Genomic DNA, 17,201 nt, shown 5'->3' with positions numbered 1-17,201 from the left:
ATTTGGAAACAGATGATTTTTGATTTGTGCTTCAAGATTTGTATAGAATGGATGGTAAACTGGAGGCACAAATAGACATAACTGCTAGCAGATTCTGATATTGCTCTGTTACAGCAGGTGGTGACAGTATATTCAACTGTATTACTGCTGAACTTCATTATCCTAGGATTCAACATCTTAAGTAAATGAAATCAGAACTCAGGTCATCACTGAAAGTAGTCTTATAAAACATTCCATACAGTAGTGGTCTGATATCAGGAACTTGTGGTCAACGGTCTTCAGTGAAGTGTACTTCACAGTATACATCCAAAACTTAATGATGATGTTTTCCTTGTACTAAGTCTTGCATGGTCACTAAAGGCAATGAGGGTCAATACAGACTGAGGAAGTTTTCGTACATACCTCAGCAAACCATCAACACTTAAGATAAAATAAAGTGCTCTCACCAAAGGTATTAACATAATCTTTGCAAAATATGAAACTTCCAGGCAGATTAAAACTGTGTGCTGGACCAAGACTCGAACTCGGGACCTTTGCCTTTCACGGGCAAGTGCTCTACCAACTGCGCTACCCAAGCACGACTCACGCCCCTTCCTCACAGCTTTACTTCTGCCAGTCCCTCGTCTCCTACCTTCCAAACTTTACAGAAGCCTATATAAGAGAACAAATGTCTGGTGCAGTTGAAAGATTGCTTACTGCTGCTACAATGACAGGTTATCAAGATTTAAGTGAGTATAAACATGGTGTTATAGTCGCCGAATGACAGATGGGACACAGCATCTCCAAAGTAGTAATGAAGTAGGGTACGATCATTTCACAAGTGTACCGCGAATATCAGGAATTTGGTAAAACATCAAATGTCTGACACCACTGGGGCCAGAAAAAGATCCTGGAAGAATGGGACCAATGACTACTGAAGAGAATTGTTCAACGTGAATGAAATGCAACCTTTCCGCAGATTGCTGCCCATTTCAGTGCTGGTCCATCTACAAGTGTCAGCATTCAATGAAACATCATTGATATGGGCTTTTGGAGTTGAAGGCCTACTTGTACCCTTTATGACTGCACAGTACAAAACTTTATGACTCGCCTGGGCCCGTCAACACTGATATTGGACTGATGATGACTGAAAACATGTTGCCTGGTCGCACGAGTCTTGCTTCAAATTGCATCGAGCAGATGGGGTATACGGGTTGGAGACAACCTCATGAATCTATGGACCCCGCATGTTAGTAAGGGACTGTTCAAGCTGGTGGAGGCTCTATAACGGTGTGGGGCATGTGTAGTTGGAATGATATAGGACCCATGACATGTCTAGATATGACTGTGACAGGTGACATGTACATAAGCATCTTGTCTGATCACCTGCACCCATCCATCATTCCGATGGAGCTGGGCAATTTCAGCAGGACAATGCGACACCCCACACATCCAGAATTGCTAGAGAGTGACACCAGGAACACTCTTCTGAGTTTAAACACATCTGCTGGCCACCAAACTCCCCAGACATGAACATGATTGAGCATATTTGGGATGCCTTGCAATGTGCTGTTCAGAAGAGATCTCCTTGCCCCCATACTCTAACGGATTATGGACAGCCGTGAAGGATTCATGGTGTCAGTTCTCTTCAGCACTACTTCAGACAGTAGCAGGGTCCATGCCACGCCTTTTGTGGGCAAGTGCTCTACCATCTGAGCTACCCAAGCATGACTCAGAAATAGCAAAGCTAGTCAGCTGATTGCGTGCTATTGTCATGAGCATCTACAAAAAGTGCTTGAAGGATGGTAAAACAAGGAGGAGGTGACAAGGTGTTGGACATCTACACATCGTCACAGAACGTGGAGGACACAGGCTTGCCCGCTCTATAAAGCATGACAGGCAGTCATCTGTGGCAGATCTGATGACAGAGTACAATGCAAGTGCAGGCACAAGTGTTTTTGAAACACTCCATTTAGCGCATATTGTTGAATATGGAGCTCTGCAACAGGCAACCCCTGCATGTTACCACGTTGACCCACTAATATTGTGCATTACAAGTGCAGTGGGTATGGGATCATTGAAATTGGACTGTGGATTGATGAAAACATGTCATCTGGTCACATAAATCATGTTTCTTGATACACCAGATCAACTGTCATGTCTGGATACACCGTAGTCCAAGCAATCAGCTGGTGAGAATATCATTATCTTATGGGGGATATTCACCTGGGCTTCCATAGGGCATGTGATAGTAATCAAAGGCACCATGACAGCTGTGGACTGCTCAAAAATTACTGAAGATCGCCTGCACCCCTTTATGCTTGACATCATCTTATGGCGATGGCATCTCCCAGTAGGATATCTGTTCATGTCATGAGGACAGAATCATGGTACAGTTGTTTGATGAACTTATATTGGTGTCTTGATCGCCAGTTTGATCTGATCTGAACCCAACGGAACACATCTGAGGCACTGTTGGGCCCGACGTCAGCACCGACAAACCACTGGGCCGTAATTCATGGGAATTGCTTGATGTGACCAGTGTGTAGACATCTGGTTCCACTTAACTCTTTATAACTACCAAGCACTTGTTGAATCCGTGCCACACGTAATCTCTGCTGTATTTTGTTCCAAAGGAATACATTGTTGGACTGTGAAGCAGGCAGTCATAATGTTTTGGCTAATCATCTCCATCCAGTCTTCTCAAAAGTGTTTGACAAAGATACGTACAGTAGAATACTTACTTTTTAACTAAGCAGAACTTGCTGAATGCCATTCAGATTTGTAAGAGATTTTCCACATAGAAAGCAAGACAAGACTCACAAATGAAATGCTGGCAGAGCTAAACATTAAAAATTATCTATTCAGCCTTTAATAAAAAATTTAGCAAACTGAAGTATTATGGGATTAATGGCATTCATCTTGCATGTATGGAGTCTTTCCTTCATAACAGAGAGCAGAGCGTCTCACTGACAAGACTGTACAGGTCTGGAAGTAACCTTAGAATGGGGCAACACAATGTGTACGCTCCCACGAAGATCAGCGTTGGGCACACTCTTGTTCTTAATTTACAGTACATCAATTACTCTTGAATCACTTGAAAGAGTGGTTCAAAAATGAAATGTTTGCTGATGATGTGGTTCACAGTTAACAGCTCAGATCTTAAGAAGACTAAGACTCATATTATGCACCACATAATACAGTTTCAAACACTGAAACTAGACACTAAAAGTAACACACTAAATGAAATGAACTTCCTTGGAGGTTAGATGGATGACAAGTTGAAATGAGGTCAGTACACACATAAAATAATTAAGAAATTTAGTTCAGCATGTTCTTTTCTCAGAAGCATTTCTTAGTGTGCTGACTTAATGACTAGGGGTAGCATCTTTGAATAGTAATCAAAATGTCCTTAGTCCAGGGTGCGAACCCCACCACTTCTTACACTTTGAACAAAACCCATCATCAATGTTGCAAAAAACTTCCAGCATAAGAAGTCATCCTCATTCTGCCAATGGCCTTGTCAAAGAGGGTGGAAGGAGTGTCCAGGGCACTGTCTTGACCTAGGTGTGGGAAACTGCCCCTAATAGGAGGACAAATCAGCAATGATGAATGACACGAGGATGCGGAACACAATGGAAACCACTGCATTAAAGACACATACTGCGTATCCGCAGGGCATGTAGCCTGTAACTGAAAAAGTGTTATGATGATCTCTCCACTGGATTCCAGACTAGTCCCCCATTTGGATCTCCAAGAGGAGACTGCCACGGGGAAGGTGAACATGAGGAAAAAAGATTGAATAATCAATATAAGGGTAACATTCTACAAGCTGGGTTACAGAATGTCAAAAGTTTTAACATGGCAGGGAAACTGGAAAATCTGAGAAGGGAAATGCGAAGGCTCAATCTAGATATAGTGGGGGCAATGACTTAAAATGAAAATAAGACAAGGATTTCTGCTCGGACGAGTATAGGATAATAACAATAATAGCAGAAAAAGGTAAAACACAAGTAGGGTTCATTATAATAAGAAGGTAGGGCAGAGAGTGAGTTACTGTGATATGGTTGTTCTTATGAGAATCAACTCTAAATCAACACCAACAACAAAATATCAGTTACACTAAGCCAAAATCACTTACTGAAGATGAAGAGACAGAGAAAGTATATGAGGATACTGAAATGGGAATACAGTACATAAAAGAAGATGAAAATCTAAAAGTTATGGGGGAGTGAAATTCGGTTGTAGGGGAAGGAGTAGAAGGAACTATTATGGGAGAACATGGGCTTGGCAGAAGTAATGAAAGAGGAGAAAGACTAATTGAGTTCTGCGATAAACTTCAGCTAGAAACAGCAAATACTCTGTTTGAGAAGAGTTAAATTAAAACCTGAGGTGGAAGGATATCAATGATAAGATTTGTTGATGACATTTGCTATCTTCAGTAAAAATGAAGAATTATAGGATATGTTGATTGGAATGGACAGTCTACAAATTCAGAATATGGATTGAGAGTAAATCAAAGAAAGAAAAAAGTAATGAGAAGTTGCACAAATGAGAACAGTGAGGAAGTTAACATGAGGATTGGTGATCACGAAGTAGATGAAGTTGAGGAATTTTACTACCTAGGCAGCAAAATAACCCACGGATAGAGCAAGGAGGACATAAAAATCACACTATCACTGGTAACAATAGTATCAACCACAGGCCTTAGTTTGGTGACGAAGTTTCTGAGAATGTGTATTTGGAGCACAAAACTGTATGGAGTGGAACATGGACTGAGGGCAAATTGGATCAGAAGAGAACTGAAGCATTTGAAATGTGATGCTACAGAATAATGTTGAAAATTAGGTGGACTGATAATGTAAGAAATGAGGAGGTTCTCCACAGATTCAGTGAGGAAAGGAATATTTGGAAAGCACTGATAAGAAGAAGGGACAGGATGACACGACACCTGTTAAGACATCAACATTATACTAGAGAGAGCTGTATAAAGTAAAACCTGTAAAGGAGGACAGAGATTGGAATACAACCAGCAAATAATTGAGGACATACTTTCCAAGTGCTACAATGAGATGAAGGGGTTGGCACAGGAGAGGAATTCATGGTGGGCCACATCAAATTAGTAAGACGACTCAACAAAAAAATGACAAGAGTGTTGGCTTGTTTTGCATACGTTCACTCCATGTTGTCTTATGAAATTATCTTCTGAGGTAGTGTAACAAAAGTAAATGAAATATTTATTCAGCAGAAGAAAGTAGTGTGAATACTGTGTAAAGTAGATACTGTACATCTTGCAGAAGCCTTTTTAAGGATCCTGGAATTATTAGAGTCACTTCCCAATACATTTACTCCTTGATGACCTATGTGGCTGACAGTAAACATGGGAATGAATTTTCACTCTACAGTGGAGTGTGCAGCAATTGTGTGAAAGACAAGGACCCAAACCATATTGGAAGATAGAAGTGAGGCACAGGTGGAAGTAAACCTGTGAGGGTAGTCAGCAAAAGACAATGGTTCCAGGATCGGGTCCTGGTCAGTTACAAAGTTTTAATCTGTCAGGAAGTTTCAATAAACATCAGTGTCAGCTGTGTTCTGATTTGTACAATCACAACATGAAACATAAAAATAATTTTCATATATACTTTGTCTCCTTTACCTTGGGTTGAAAGTGAAGTTATATATATACTCTGACACATGAAATATAATACGAAGCACCCAAATGGGAATTGTTACCAGTTCAAAAGAGGATAATAATAAAAAAACACCACATTAGCCACTCTTTCCACAAATTATCTGAATATCTAGATTTAAGAATTTAAAAGTTATGTTAGTTACATGGCAACTAACAGTATTCACTGTAAAGCTGCATAACAAGTAGTAATTTACTGAAAATAGGACCCAGTATTTACAGCTGTAGGCAATTTAAAAAAAAATACTTTTGTAATCAAGTAAATATTACAGCAACCAATAAAAGGCAAACACCAGTTACGTGATATAACTGAGGAGACAGACTAGCAGTTTTCTTTCTAATTTCCTTGATTAACTAGTGCAAGCATGAGTAGCATTAATCAATATAGTGACTCTTTGCTGTTAACAGAGTATACAGATCAAGTTTCTACCATTTGTTAACCTTCTTCCACATCCCTTAAGATTCTCCTTCTTCACAGGATCTACAGTAAATGTTAAATGAGTAAATAACACCTACAAGATGACAACAAAGGAGAAATATTCTTGTATATTATAGGTTTCTGACCGAGCGAAGTGGTGCAGTTATCATCACAATGGACTCCCATTCAGGATGGTGGTGGTTTGAACCCGTGTCTGCCCATCCTGATTTAGGTTGTCCATGATTTCCCTAAATCACTTCAGGCAAATGCCAAGATTGTTTACTTTGGAAGGGCATGGCATATTTCCTTTCCCATTCTTCCCTAATCCAAGATTGTGCTCTGTCTCTAATGACCTCACTGTCAACAGGATATTAAACACTTATCTCCTCCTCCTCCTCCTCCTCCAATAAGTTTCTGGGGTTTTGGTTATAATATAAACCATTTTTTTCTGTTGACACTTCATCTCTTGCTGCTGAAGACAGCAGCACAGCAATTATTGTGGATGAGACATCATTTCTGTAAATTTATTTATTTTTTAAATATTGGAGACTCAACCACCTATCGCCATAAAATATTATGTTCTTTTGTTATTTTGTACGCAATATGTGGTGATTATTTATCAAGTTGTACATATAGTATCAGTGATTTAAATTCAGAATGTTTTGTTCAGTTATGTCTTCACCAATAATCTATTTAGCACTTACACCCATCTACATTAAACCATACACATAAATCTGATTGTGTATGGCAAATGAATAAACAATGTTACATAAAGAAACAAAATATTTCCAAGTTAGTTTTTAGCAAATACACATACAAATACTTCCATTTGTTTTTACTACTGGAAAGGTCCGTTCTGAGTCCCATATAGGATCATTAGCAGATTATCTCCATTCTTCTTAACAAGTTCACTTTCTTTCATTCTTCTATTATAATGATCTGGCTGCACAAACAGATTCTCTTCTGCCAAATTCCAATGCATACAAATTGTCTGACAACAGTTTACAATAGATTTGGAACTAAAGACATGTTCATTTGCACTTGCATCTCTTTGCACCCAAAGAGAAAATAGTTCTTGTTAAGCAGTTCTTTAAATAATCGCTAGGAAGCAATTCAAATCATCCAAAATATCTATATCCCTTTGCCAGCATCTCCAGCTTTATGGGACATAATGTCAAACAGAGCACAAACAAAACTATTCATTCTAGCAATTTAGTTTAGTAGCAGATTTTTTCCTGTCTTTCTTTTTGAACTTACTTGCTTTTCCTCAAAATGAAAACCCAAAAGCATCCAGACAAGAAAAACAATAAAGCCATTGTGAAATATAATGCTGGAAGTGGCATTTCTCCTGCTGATAAGTAGTTACCATCATTATTTTCCTCTATGGATATCTACAACAAACAAAAACACACCAGTCATTAATAAAAGATATATATAAGGTTACTGTCTTTTTATTCACACAAATTAAAATGTGAAATCAATGAAGGATTAGGGGAAGGGATACAGAAGAAAGATAGAAAATTATAACTTTGTCGAATTTCAATACCTTTACTATAATTTAATTTTCACACATTCCATATGTGCTTACCATAATTTGTGATAATTAATCTCTGTGATTAAGATATATTTCATTACATAATTAATGCCTCTTGCTTTCTTTCCTATGGTACAACGTCTAAACTTTCCTTATTCTGCATTCATGTAGTCTGTACTTTAATACAGGGTAACTTTGTTCTATTGCATTTTGTAACCTGTAAATTAATTTATTCTGTCGTCGAGTAACAGCCTGTGTCCACATAGTGGAAAAAAGGAGAAAATAACAATAATAATTCACTGAGCCTTTCCCAGTGGACTAGAGGTAGAAATTGTTCTCAGGCAAAACATCAGATGTTGTGAAATCTCCACAACACTTCATTGTTACAACTGACATACTCAGCTGAGATGAACACACTGCTCAAGTGTGTCCACAGCCCTGAGCTGTGTCTACAACCTCCTGTTTATAGCAGTCTAAGTGGGAAGCACACAAGCATGAAGGCATCAAATTTGGTGGCCAATAGCAAAAAATACTTGTTCACAACTGAGAAGGACCACTACACCACATGTTGGATGATGAATCAAGGATCGGCATATGATCTAAGACTGTCATTCCTCCTATGATTAGATTAGATTAGATTAATACTAGTTCCATGGATCATGAATACGATATTTCGTAATGATGTAGAACGAGTCAAATTTTCTAATACATGACATAATTAAGTTAATTTAACAACATAATTAAGTTAATATAACAACTTTTTACTTTTTGTTTTTTTATTTTTTTTTTTTTATAATTTTTTTGTTTTTTTTTTTCCTTTTTTTCTTAATTTATATCTAAAAATTCCTCTATGGAGTAGAAGGAGTTGTCATTCAGAAATTCTTTTAATTTCTTCTTAAATACTTGTTGGTTATCTGTCAGACTTTTGCTACTATTTGGTAAGTGACCAAAGACTTTAGTGGCAGTATAATTCACCCCTTTCTGTGCCGAAGTTAGATTTAATCTTGAACAGTGAAGATCATCCTTTCTCCTAGTATTGTAGTTATGCACACTGCTATTACTTTTGAATTGGGTTTGGTTGTTAATAACAAATTTCATAAGAGAGTATATATACTGAGAAGCTACTGTGAATATCCCTAGATCCTTAAATACATGTCTGCAGGATGATCTTGGGTGGACTCTAGCTATTATTCTCATTACATGCTTTTGTGCAATAAATACTTTATTCCTCAGTGATGAATTACCCTAAAATATGATGCCATATGCAAGCAATGAGTGAATATAGGCATAGTAAGCTAATTTACTAAGATGTTTATCACCAAAATTTGCAATGACCCTTATTGCATAAGTAGCTGAACTCAAACGTTTCAGCAGATCATCAATGTGTTTCTTCCAATTTAATCTCTCATCAATGGACACACCTAAAAATTTGGAATATTCTACCTTAGCTATATGCTTCTGATTAAGGTCTATATTTATTAATGGCGTCATACCATTTACTGTACGGAACTGTATGTACTGTGTCTTATCAAAATTCAGTGAGAGTCCGTTTACAAGGAACCACTTAGTAATTTTCTGAAAGACAGTATTGACAATTTCATCAGTTGATTCTTGTTTGTCAGGTGTGATTACTGTACTTGTATCATCAGCAAAGAGAACTAACTTTGCCTCTTCATGAATATAGAATGGCAAGTCATTAATATATATTAAGAACAACAAAGGACCCAAGACCGACCCTTGTGGAACCCCATTCTTGATAGTTCCCCAGTTTGAGGAATGTGCTGATCTTTGCATATTATGAGAACTGCATATTTCAATTTTCTGCACTCTTCCAGTTAGGTATGAATTAAACCATTTGTGCACTGTCCCACTCATGCCACAATACTTGAGCTTGTCTAGCAGAATTTCATGATTTACACAATCAAAAGCCTTTGTCTAGCAGAATTTCATGATTTACACAATCAAAAGCCTTTGAGAGATCACAAAAAATCCCAATGGGTGGTGTTCGGTTATTCAGATCATTCAAAATTTGATTGGTGAAAGCATATATGGCATTTTCTGTTGAAAAACCTTTCTGGAAACCAAACTGACGTTTTATTAGTACTTCATTTTTACAGATATGTGAAGCTACTCTTGAATCCATTACTTCCTCAAAAATTTTGGATAAAGCTCTTAGAAGGGAGATTGGACGGTAATTGTTGACATCAGATCACTGCCACCAAGCCACTCCAGCTATCTCTTTTGGAAGCTGTTTGCCAAAATACATGTGTCTGTGCTAGCTTGCATCCATCTTCACCAATGTTACCCGAACAGTTAATTCATCATCAAAGCATCATCCCTTGGGTGACCACTAGTTTCCCCCTTTAGTCGCTGTGAGTTTAATACTACCAATGCTGGTCCCATGCTGTACTAAGATGGAAACCATTATCCATTTTTACAAGATTTGTTGAGAGTTTTTAAAATAATTTATCTTGCACCTTCACTGGATGGTGGCCATTTTTATTTGTAGGCACGCAACAATTTTTCAGTTTCGAGACATTTGCGAAAATTTGAATATCTCTGCACTGGGTTAAGTTACAACATTGCAATTGACATGTTTGTTTTTAGAAATGTGTCCTCTACAACATTGTCTATTGCATAAAATACCTAAATTCAAAAATAACCAGTCAAAATGACCTCCAACGTTTGGTATCCAAATTTTCAAAAATCCTCTTTTTAGGCCCAAAAATAACAAACAAGGAGTGATTTAAGAGTGTCTACTATGTTTTTTCTACAGTCAGATATCATACACTACTAGCCTTATACAGAGCAAGAACACTTATAAATGTTTCCTTAATTTTTTATGAATTTTTGAAATTTGAAAATTTTCATTTTTTGTTACATTTGGGGTTAGTTATCTCAAGTGGGACTGAATATAAAACTATGATTTTTGCACAGTTTGTACACCTATATGATAGAAACGTACTGTAAAAATTTCAACATTGATATCTGACTGCGAACAAAGATATGAATTTTTGAAAATGAGGCAATAATTCACATTACTATACAACTGATCTTATGGCTGTTGCCTATTTAAATGGTTTATTGTTTCATTGTAATAAAATTTAATTGTGACATATATTTACAGGGCTATTACAAATGATTGAAGCGATTTCATAAATTCACTGTAGCTCCATTCATTGACATATGGTCACGACACACTACAGATACGTAGAAAAACTCATAAAGTTTTGTTCGGCTGAAGCCGCACTTCAGGTTTCCGCCGCCAGAGCGCTCGAGAGCGCAGTGGGACAAAATGGCGACAGGAGCCGAGAAAGCATATGTCGTGCTTGAAATGCACTCACATCAGTCAGTCATAACAGTGCAACGACACTTCAGGACGAAGTTCAACAAAGATCCACCAACTGCTAACTCCATTCGGCGATGGTATGCGCAGTTTAAAGCTTCTGGATGCCTCTGTAAGGGGAAATCAACGGGTCAGCCTGCAGTGAGCGAAGAAACGGTTGAACGCTTGCGGGCAAGTTTCACGCGTAGCCCGCGGAAGTCGACGAAAAAAGCAAGCAGGGAGCTAAACGTACCACACCCGACGGTTTGGAAAATCTTACGGAAAAGGCTAAAGCAGAAGCCTCACCGTTTACAATTGCTACAAGCCGTGACACCCGATGACAAAGTCAAACGCTTTGAATTTTCGGCGTGGTTGCAACAGCTCATGGAAGAGGATGTGTTCAGTGCGAAACTTGTTTTCAGTGATGAAGCAACATATTTTCTTAATGGTGAAGTGAACAGACACAATGTGCGAATCTGGGCAGTAGAGAATCCTCACGCATTCGTGCAGCAAATTCGCAATTCACCAAAAGTTAACGTGTTTTGTGCAATCTCACGGTTTAAAGTTTATGGCCTCTTTTTCTTCTGTGAAAAAAACGTTACAGGACACGTGTATCTGGACATGCTGGAAATTGGCTCGTGCCACAACTGGAGACCGACAGCGCCGACTTCATCTTTCAACAGGATGGTGCTCCATCGCACTTCCATCATGATGTTCGGCATTTCTTAAACAGGAGATTGGAAAACCGATGTATCGGTCGTGGTGGAGATCATGATCAGCAATTCATGTCATGGCCTCCACGCTCTCCCGACTTAACCCCATGCGATTTATTCCTGTGGGGTTATGTGAAAGATTCAGTGTTTAAACCTCCTCTACCAAGAAACGTGCCAGAACTGCGAGCTCGCATCAATGATGCTTTCGAACCCATTGATGGGGACATGCTGCGCCGAGTGTGGGAGGAACTTGATTATCGGTTTGATGTCTGCCGAATCACTAAAGGGGCATATATCGAACATTTGTGAATGCCTAAAAAATCTTTTTGAGTTTTTGTATGTGTGTGCAAAGCACTGTGAAAATATCTCAAATAATAAAGTTACTGTAGAGCTGTGAAATCACTTCAGTCATTTGTAATAACCCTGTAGTTAACATTATCACCCAATATTCATTTAGTTTATTTATTTTTAATAATGCAATATTAAACAATAGGAGCTTTTCCTTTTGTTCTATGGCAATAAAAATGCCCATTTATGTTTAGGTTTATTGTCGATAAAGAAGTACATTATTGCTGGTTGTGGCATGTTGTAGTCAGTCTGTTCTGAAACCTCTGTTGGAGCTGATTACATACTTCATAGAGAGTGTAGAATGTGTTATGTGCTTTGTTCTGTGTATAATTTGTAATTAATTTTGAGAGATTAACTGGAATGCAATAACATGGATGAACGGTGCTCTGTTGGACAGATAGCAAGTGAAGTGTGCCACAAAACAGTTTCCGGTTCAGTTTCAAAAAACTTGAAAAATGTCAATGACTTTTATGAAGTTAGACAAACTTTGTTTAAATTTCGAGTAAGTTCTTCTGTAACATCAGTGTGTGCAAGGGCGTACCCAGGATCTGAACTGGGGGGACTAGTCTCAGGAAACAAGGACTCGAGACAACATACAGCACTTATTAAATAAAACAGTAAACTAGTGAAAAACTGCTTTGAATAAACATTTTAAATATAAGAACAATAGCATAGTGAGGTGCCCGTTTAGACTGCGGGCTGAGCAGAGCGATGCAGAACAGTGCTGCATGGTAGCTCCGAGTTTTGTTTCGTGCGATCGTTGGATGCAATTTCTTGCAATGGACATCGAAAGTCCCATATGTACGTAAACATCCCGTGTTGCGGGATCAGAAAAACAAACACTGCCACGGCAGAGGTCTGGTATGCCAAGCTAGGAATGAACTGTAAATTAAAATAAATAACTACCAAAACTACTACAGACAAGAAACACATAAACTTAGGTAATTATCATATTTGAGTTACGTACAAATTTTATCATTTTAATAAAGAAATGATAGCCCCAGTAGTTACAGTATTCAATAAACAATTCATGAGGTAAATTTGCAATAATGACATTTGACAGGTTTTGAATACCTCTCCTCCACTCCTCATCCTTCTTGAAGCTCCACTGTTTGCTTCTGAAAGCATGCTTTAAGGTGCTGTTTTCGATTATGTCCTGAAAAAAACTCAACTGAAGGGAGATTTTGGGTCTACCTTTATCGATGAATATGTTGTGAAAGAAGGAGATGCACTGAATGACAATGTCTTCGTGTTCTAAAGGAGTTTCTTTTCTTTGGGAGAATATGCAACTTGCTCGCCAAAAATCCGAACGTACGTTCCACTAGCACTCTAGCCGCTGATAATTTCTTGGTAAATAATCTTTCTTCGTCACTTAGTAACAATCCAGAAAATGGACTCATTAAATTATGCAAGTGAGCAAGGGCTTCAGGCAGCCCTAATGGGGCTTTTACTGAAGTGCCCAGTAGTTTTTTCAGGGATGGCCAGTTTTGTGGAACGATCTAAAAATTATTTTATAAATCACTTGCACTAAATGTCTCGCCATCTACTGCTTGTCATAACCTGCACGTCAACTTCTATTTATCTAAAGACAGCTGTAACAAAAAAATTAATTGTTTAGGAGCAGAAAAGCGTTTTACATTTAAATATGGTAGGAGAAACGATGTTGTTCATTAGAAACGTCACGTAGTCATGATCCCTTACTGCCTACAAGTGAATATGCTGTTCCTTGGCGACGTAACATGCCTGCGAATAGCAGAGCGGATTGCTTATCACTTAAATTTATTATTTCTATAAACTTCCCTGCCGGCAGTAACGTGCCGAAGATGAAAAAATTACTCCCGGATCTGCGCGAATGAGTTCGAATACCTTCTGGGGGGTGGGGGGGTTGGGGGGGGACGACAGCTGCTCCCCCCCCCCCCCCCCCCCCCCCCCAGAAGGTGTCTGAAGAAATAAGCATTCTTGTCATTCACCACCAGATTTAGGAACAGTTGGATCTCGAAGGATGTTAATTGAAAATATTTATTTTAAGTATGTCAAAATAATATAAATGTTAATTTCAGTGATGTTTCCACTTTTGTGCATAATTCAGTACCTTACTTAAATAATAACTGATTATATCCCGCCAATATCACACATGAATAGGCAACAGCCATAAGATCAGTTGTAGAGTAACGTGAATTACATCCTCATTTTAAAAAAATCATATCTTTGTTCACAGTCAGATATCAATGTTGAAATTTTTACAGTACATTGCTATCATATAGGTGTACAAACTATGCAAAAATCATATTTTTATATTAAGTCCCACCTGAGATAATTATCACCAAACTTTACAAAAAATAAAAATTTGCAAATTTCAAAAACTCATAAAAAATTAAGGAAACATTTGTAAGTGTTCTTGCTCTGTATAAGGCTAGTAGTGTATGATATCTTACTATAGGAAAAAAATAGACTCTCATAAATCACTCCTTGTTTGTAATTTTTGGGCCTAAAAAGTGGATTTTTGAAAATTTGGATACCACACTTTGGAGGTCATTTTGACTGGTTATTTTTGAATTTAGGGTATTTTTTGTAATAGACAATGTTGTAGAGGACACTTTTCTAAAAACAATCAAGTCAATTGCAACATTGTAACTTCACCCAGTGCAGAGATATTCATATTTTTGCTAATGTCTCTAAACTGAAACATCATCACACACTTACAAATAAAAATGGCCACCCTTCAGTAAAGGTCCAAGATAAATTATTTTAAAAACTGTTTTGAACTTCCCAATTATAGAATAATCACATATTAAAAAATTAAAATATTTAAAAATGGTCAAGCAACCAACTTAATTTTTATAGGACCACTTCATTTGGATTTGGTGCGATAAGTTCGTCTGATGTATGACTCCCCGCCGCCACAGGGAACCATACATGCCAAACTTTTCAAGCTAAGAATGTTCTTGATTAAGCCTGGAGGAACTCTGAATATTGTAGCTCTAGAAGATGCATTTAACTTTATGTTCCTACAGTAATCTTCCAATTTTTAAAGACATACACTGCCGTGATATGGAAAATGGCAATCTTCTCTGATTTCTTCTTTCTTCTAGCTCCTCACATTGTCTAATATGCACAACAAATCTCTCAACCATAGGAATATAGTACAGAGGTGGCAAACCTCATTGGATAAAGCTGTCTGAATCCAAAATGGCTTGTGCTCTGTGGATCAACTTCTTAAGCATGCCACTTCGACACCACAGATTGAGAAAGCTCATGGCCTGTAAGTATAAGTCTACATGTGTTGGCTTACAATAAGCAGCAAGGTCCAAGGTAACATCCTACACTTTCCACACCGTTCTCCCATCTCCAACATAAATGTGTTATTAAAATGAAGAAAATTAAGATACTGTAGAAGTACTTCCAGTGATAAAAAGCTGCAGGTCAAATTACAGAGATGCCATCCACATATCACCAAAAGTACATATGTTTTAGCTCTGTCGACTCTCCTCAAAATCATCCATAAAAAGATTAACCTCAGTGGACGACAAGAGACTACCCATTATGACACTCTCAGTCTGTTCACAGTATTGATAACTGAATAAAAAACAGGGCAAAGTGAGCATGTACTTAAACACAAACATCTACTAATTTCCTTTCCAGCTTCTCTCCAATGAACTTCAATGATTTCTGCAATGGCACTTGAGTGAAATCTGAGGCCATATCTAAACTCATGGGTATCATAAATTGTGAGAGTCTCAAGTTCCTGAACTGAAAAATGAAGTCTTTTCAGTTATGTATGTGATGCTTACATTATCCTACTATATGGTTCAGTTGTGCTGCCAGTCATTTGGCAAGCTGTATGTTGGCGCCCCACTACTGCTCACAACTGGGCAAAGTAGTATGCTATCGTTATTAGGGTTTAGGCAATCCGTGTAGTCTGGGAGGGGCAGGTGCATGTGCATGAAGTTTCTTGGCTGCAACTTAGATCATGCTGCGTTGAAGTGCTAGAAAGTTCTTCACTGTATTTTAGCCGTGGGGCCCTTACTTTGTGTGTGATGTGTGGAGTTGTCCTGAACTGGTTCATCTTGCTTAAGTACACCATCCTGGAGAGAATGACAGTTGCAATGCCTTTATCCACTGGTAAGATTGTAGTATGAGCGTCCTCTCATTGGGATTGAAGCACTAACCTCTCTGCTACAGAGATAATATTCCTGGGCATTGGCACCCCCATCAGAACACAGCAGGTCTTCTGCCTGATCCACCAGGCAGTATTCCTGCATAGTTTTAGGAGTCCTTATCTAAAAGAGTTAGTGATTCCCACATGAGTGGTATCCTTGGGGTGGTCCTGAAGTTCAAACGCATCTCCAAGATCAAAACTGCAGCATCAGGCAGATGTTTTGTCCATCAGATTGTACATGGTCCATCAATGAAGTGTATTCTAGCCTCTCTTCTGTATCATGTTATCACTTTCAATTTGCTACAGTGACACTATGAACTCTGCAGCTGCTCTAGCTGCCAACAGATCCAACAGATCTAAATCACCAGCCACCCACACACACATGAGAGTGAGGATTAACAACACTTGATAGGAACTGGACTTTGTGTCTAAAGATCTGCTGGTGCTTTATCTGAAAATTTCATCTTGACCATCAGCAGATTCCTGGACATGGAATGACACCAATACTTGAGGTTCTCACACTGGAATATCCTTTCATCCAGGAGTGTTGGTCCTGTGAGGTTGCAGGATGATTTCTGTGAAGCCTGGAAGGTAGGAGATGAGGTACTGGCAGACATAAAGCTGTGAGAGCAGGTTGTGAGTCATGCTTGGAAAGCTCATACAACAGAGCATGTTCCCAAGAAAGACATAGATTACAGGTTTGGGTCTCAGTCAGGCACACTGTTTTAATCTGCCAGGTAATTTCAAATCAGTACAGAGTGCAGGGTGAAAATTCATTCTGAAAATTTTTTTTGTAGTTTTTATTTTTAAATTACAGCATATGAACAATATTTTTAGTACATCTGCAGTCTGGGCTTACTGCTCTTTCTGCACCATCTTAGTGCAGCTTGTGATCACACATTTTTTCAAAACTTGTGATCACATGTGTTTATTTTTAAGTGTGCAAATTTTAATAACCTTCATAGAAGTGTTCCCAAAGATAAAGCCATGGAAGATGACCATAAGAGAAAGAAAATGACCTTAGAAATGAAATGAA

At 38.2% G+C, this 17,201-nt stretch overlaps 1 protein-coding gene across 2 annotated transcripts in view; it reads right to left on the bottom strand.

The window, feature by feature from the left end:
* LOC126089262 (protein GPR107) overlaps nucleotides 1-17,201 on the bottom strand; it is a 172,246-nt gene that overhangs the window by 43,444 nt on the left and 111,601 nt on the right. For both annotated transcript variants that reach the window (XM_049906896.1, XM_049906897.1), the window contains exon 7: nucleotides 7,344-7,477. In XM_049906896.1, coding sequence (XP_049762853.1) covers nucleotides 7,344-7,477 — 134 coding nt within the window. The remainder of the gene's footprint in view (nucleotides 1-7,343; nucleotides 7,478-17,201) is intronic.

The sequence above is a fragment of the Schistocerca cancellata genome, chromosome 1 (genome assembly GCF_023864275.1).
Source record: "Schistocerca cancellata isolate TAMUIC-IGC-003103 chromosome 1, iqSchCanc2.1, whole genome shotgun sequence".
In the NCBI taxonomy this organism is placed as follows: Eukaryota; Metazoa; Arthropoda; class Insecta; order Orthoptera; family Acrididae; genus Schistocerca; species Schistocerca cancellata.
This window is presented reverse-complemented; position numbering and strand designations above follow the sequence as displayed.